The 3,816-nt window shown below is 37.6% G+C and overlaps 1 protein-coding gene across 1 annotated transcript; it reads left to right on the top strand. All coding sequences in view use genetic code 11, as the record gives it.

Moving 5' to 3' along the window:
- Positions 1-310: 310 nt before the first annotated feature.
- EGR_04720 (hypothetical protein) lies at positions 311-3,780 on the top strand (the record flags this gene model as incomplete). The annotated part of the gene is made up of 8 exons (XM_024493969.1): positions 311-372; positions 406-641; positions 674-749; positions 1,383-1,566; positions 1,982-2,197; positions 2,269-2,418; positions 3,210-3,291; positions 3,689-3,780. The coding sequence occupies 8 exons, from the start codon at positions 311-313 to the stop codon at positions 3,778-3,780; spliced, it is 1,098 nt and encodes a 365-aa protein (XP_024351534.1).
- Between the last annotated feature and the right edge of the window lie 36 nt (positions 3,781-3,816).

Below are 3,816 nucleotides of genomic sequence, written 5' to 3'. Positions count from 1 at the left end.
ACAAAAGCATATGTGAAGAAACCTGTTAAAATTGTAGGTCGTTAAGATTTTCAACGAGTCATATGTCAAAATTGTCAAAATTATTAACACTTTAGCAATGCTTATGAAAATATAAAAGTGACCTAAAGGTCCTACTACTTTGCGATTTCCATTCAAAGGCCTTTTTAGGCAAGCATTTAAAATTGTTGGGGCTGGATTAATTTTGCTGTTTGAGTTCATGAAACTGGAGCGTTTTTTGAAAAGGACGCGGAAAGTCCGTATTGGTGGAGACCATGAAATTGGTGTCAGTGTCTATTTATTACTACTCAAAATGGATAGCATTTTAACAAGAAACCCGCCTGCTTTGGTCGAAACAAAAGTGTTGGATCGAAGGTTAGTCAATACAAGGTTTGTTTATTAACGCAGTGCCAAGCGTTTGCATAGGGAGCTGGTTCCTAAGAACGTGTTTAAGAAGTTCGATCTCAAAAATGATAGAAAGGATATTGAAATTTTCTACTTTAACCTGCGTAGCAAGTTTATAGAAGATGGTATTTTGAAAGTCTCTTACAACACCCTTGTAGGTCGCAACCTATTTTATAAACTAACTGAACTCAAAATGAGAGTCACAGATGTTCAGTCTACAATCATTAAGCAGAAATCTAGTAATTTAGTTGATGTAAACCTGTATCATTAGATTTTAGGTGCATAAAGAAAGTCCTAAATGATGTTGAACAAGCTTTATCCGATTATTTTAACTACGAACAGGAAAGGTAAGTTTTTCTTCCTAAAACTGAGTCAAATATTCTCTTTTACTCTAAGGACAAAACAGGAAGCTGTATACGGCCATCTTATATGATATAGGATGCCTCACAAGTCGTGCATATGAGATCTTTAACAAATCTAAGAATCTAAGATCCTAAGATCTTAGTGATTGTAAATAAGTGCATAATTAATCGGTTCTATTTATTTGTGGAATCAATAAGTGTTGTTTTGTCTTATTAGTGATAGACGTTATGTTTTTTGTTTAAAGTTTTGAATCACAGGTCGGAGTAATCCCAGTGTTTTCTAATTCGAATGTGGAGCCTATAATAATTTTTTTTAAAAATGTGTAATTTGGCGCTGAGGAGTTAAAACAATTCTTAGTAATTTACTTTTTAGATGCCGTTAAGTGGCCGTTTCATGGATTTTTATTGGTAGCTCTAATATGCTTTACTTTATGGATCGCATAGTTTTTATTCCATAAAACAATCTACGGAACTTTTATTTTTCCCGAGGTCTCTTTGTCGGCTTGAGTCTTATTTGGTTGCAGTAGGATAATTATTCCATTTTTCCTGTTTATCGTTAAGTCCTTACTTACCTTAATGGCACTCGAGTGCTCAAATTGGTTTTTTTTGTGTTTCTAGAATGCAGGAGTTGATAAAAATGGAATTAAGTCTATGGCAGGATTGCACAATTTTTGCAGAAAGGATTGAGTTTTGGAAACACTATTCTTCTCACCAGATGCGTCCTCCGGCTGGGCCCATACGCTCACAAGAGTTTAACCTAACTAAGGATGAAAGTAATCTACCAGAGGTTTTCGACTTCCAGGTAGCTTGCACTTGTTAAGTCTTCCTAATCAACGATTTGACATTTTATTCAGAACTACCTGGCGAAAAATGATGGTTTTACGGGAGGATGACACGACTTCAATCATCGTGCTTTTCTTAAAATTCGTCGTCGGTACACCTATAAGCACTCAAATAGTTTGGATTCATTTACCGAGTGGATACTTCCTGATGATTTTAAGGACAAATTTGTGCAAGAGGTTGCATCAGCTCTCTGTTTAACTTCACAGTCAGAGGCAATCGCTCATGAGGAGTGGTTTGCTAAATTTCGTCAGTTGGAGGCAACAAGTAATAGAGCGTTGAGAGTGCACAGATTACGACAGGTGTTACTACTCCAGTTGTCATTTGTATTAGTTTTCTACCTAGTGTTTTAACGTAGCATGTTTTCACACCGTTAGGCAGAGGCTCTTTCAGCAAGGCTGCCTTGCGAGCGCAATTCAGTGGCCAAAACACGTCTCCAATCAGCGCCTTCGTCGGATCGGCAGCAGCAAAGAGCTCGAGTGGATGTATGTCATGGGCCCAAGTATCGAGAAACGGGGTGGAGATTGGAGGTGGCACGGGGGTCCAAAGAGGAGAAAAATTCTAGTGAAGAGAGGAAGCCCCAAAAGAGAATAGTAAAACTCCATGACTAAAATCGGGGATATTTAAGGACAAATTCAACTCTTGACGTTGTTTTCTTTTCTAGCAAGAATTGAGGGCCCACTTGGAAGTGCATTACTCAAAAATTGGGACTGTGGGTGCGATTCAAACCGGTAGACGTTTGCTTCACTGTAATATGGAACGGGGCACAGGGCAGTGTCTCACAGAATTTGTCAAGGAAAGAATACAAGAAGATGTAAATATTTTGATATTTAGATGGACAGAATATAAGTTTACTCTGTTATTTCAATAAAAGTGACATCGTTGTGGTCGGTAAATTGCAGTTGAAATGCGTTTACTTCAAGTTTTCAATGTTTGTTGACTGAATCCCATACGAAATTGTAAAATTCGATAAAGTTTTGAAGGTTTTCTGCGCATATTGGTCTTGTTGACATTGGAAATGCGGTTATTGCTAGAAATGAAGAACCAATAGTGTCGGGCCTATTTCCAAAGAAAAGACTAAAATTTTTTTAACATATTCATCTTGTCGTATTGTAGTGGTGTAAGAGTGGTCTCACATACCCAACTCTCAATTCATGTTAACTTCTAGCCTGCATTCTTTCCCGCTTTGAGACATCTTGAGGAACGTGGTTACGCCTATTACACTTGAGCGTTCATTTGCCGAAAAGACATATTGGATTACACCTTACACAGTTGAAATAAATTTGTAAATTACTCAATTTCTCTTTCAGAAGTGTTTACTTTTGATAATTTTTAATCTAATTTGATTAGTCGAAATAGACCACTGAATTACATTGTATACGCAGTCAGCAGATACTTGATCAGACGCACGAAGATCTCACTGAATAAAAAGAGTAGTGTACTAAAATCGGAATAATTTCACTTGTAGGTGTTTCAATAAGCGATATTACCATTGAATCGGTTAAAGTATTAGTTCTCTAAGGTCGTTCCAACACTGAGACTTATTTAGTAGAACTTTTCAACCCCAGTGCACTTGATTCCTAATGGGTACATTTAAACTTATAGAAACTCCACTTGATGCGGCTACAACTGGAACGGAAACGGTCAAAGCCGCGAGCCCTAGGGGAACGGGAAGCCTGCATCAATCGTGAGATTTCCTAAGTGTTACTCCCTTCAACTCATCAATCAAATCGCTCTTTTCTGTGTTAATTAGGACTATCATTTGCAGATGCTGTGCAAGAGAATTTAATATGCCCATTGATATTTACAAATGGAAGAATTGAGATGTGATTAGTAACTTAGTAAACAGCCCTACATCCCTAACATCTTATTTAAAGTAAGGTAATTTTCTGCCATTGTGCTGCCTTTTTTCGTCCTTGGATTTGGACGATAAATTTGCATAGGCTATTGTTGTATTTCGAGGTATTCACTAATATGCTTAAGTACAAATCATCTTAAGAAGTGTGCATAAAGAATATCATACCAGTTCTTATAAACTAACCACTTACCTTCTTTTCTCTACACTCTGGTGTGTTTGCGAGTAGGGCGCAACCCCGAGAAAGCAATAGGCTACACGGAGCTGTGGGGTCTTCGAGTTCAGGCTCTAAAGAGTAAGGAAAAGTTGCCTCAGCCCTAGGCTTCCAATAATGCAAACGATTCCTGAGCATTGTCA

The sequence above is a fragment of the Echinococcus granulosus genome, assembly GCF_000524195.1.
Source record: "Echinococcus granulosus chromosome Unknown EG_S00031, whole genome shotgun sequence".
NCBI lineage: Eukaryota > Metazoa > Platyhelminthes > Cestoda > Cyclophyllidea > Taeniidae > Echinococcus > Echinococcus granulosus.
The sequence above is the reverse complement of the archived record's forward strand: the minus strand, read 5'-3'. Positions and strand labels throughout refer to the sequence as shown.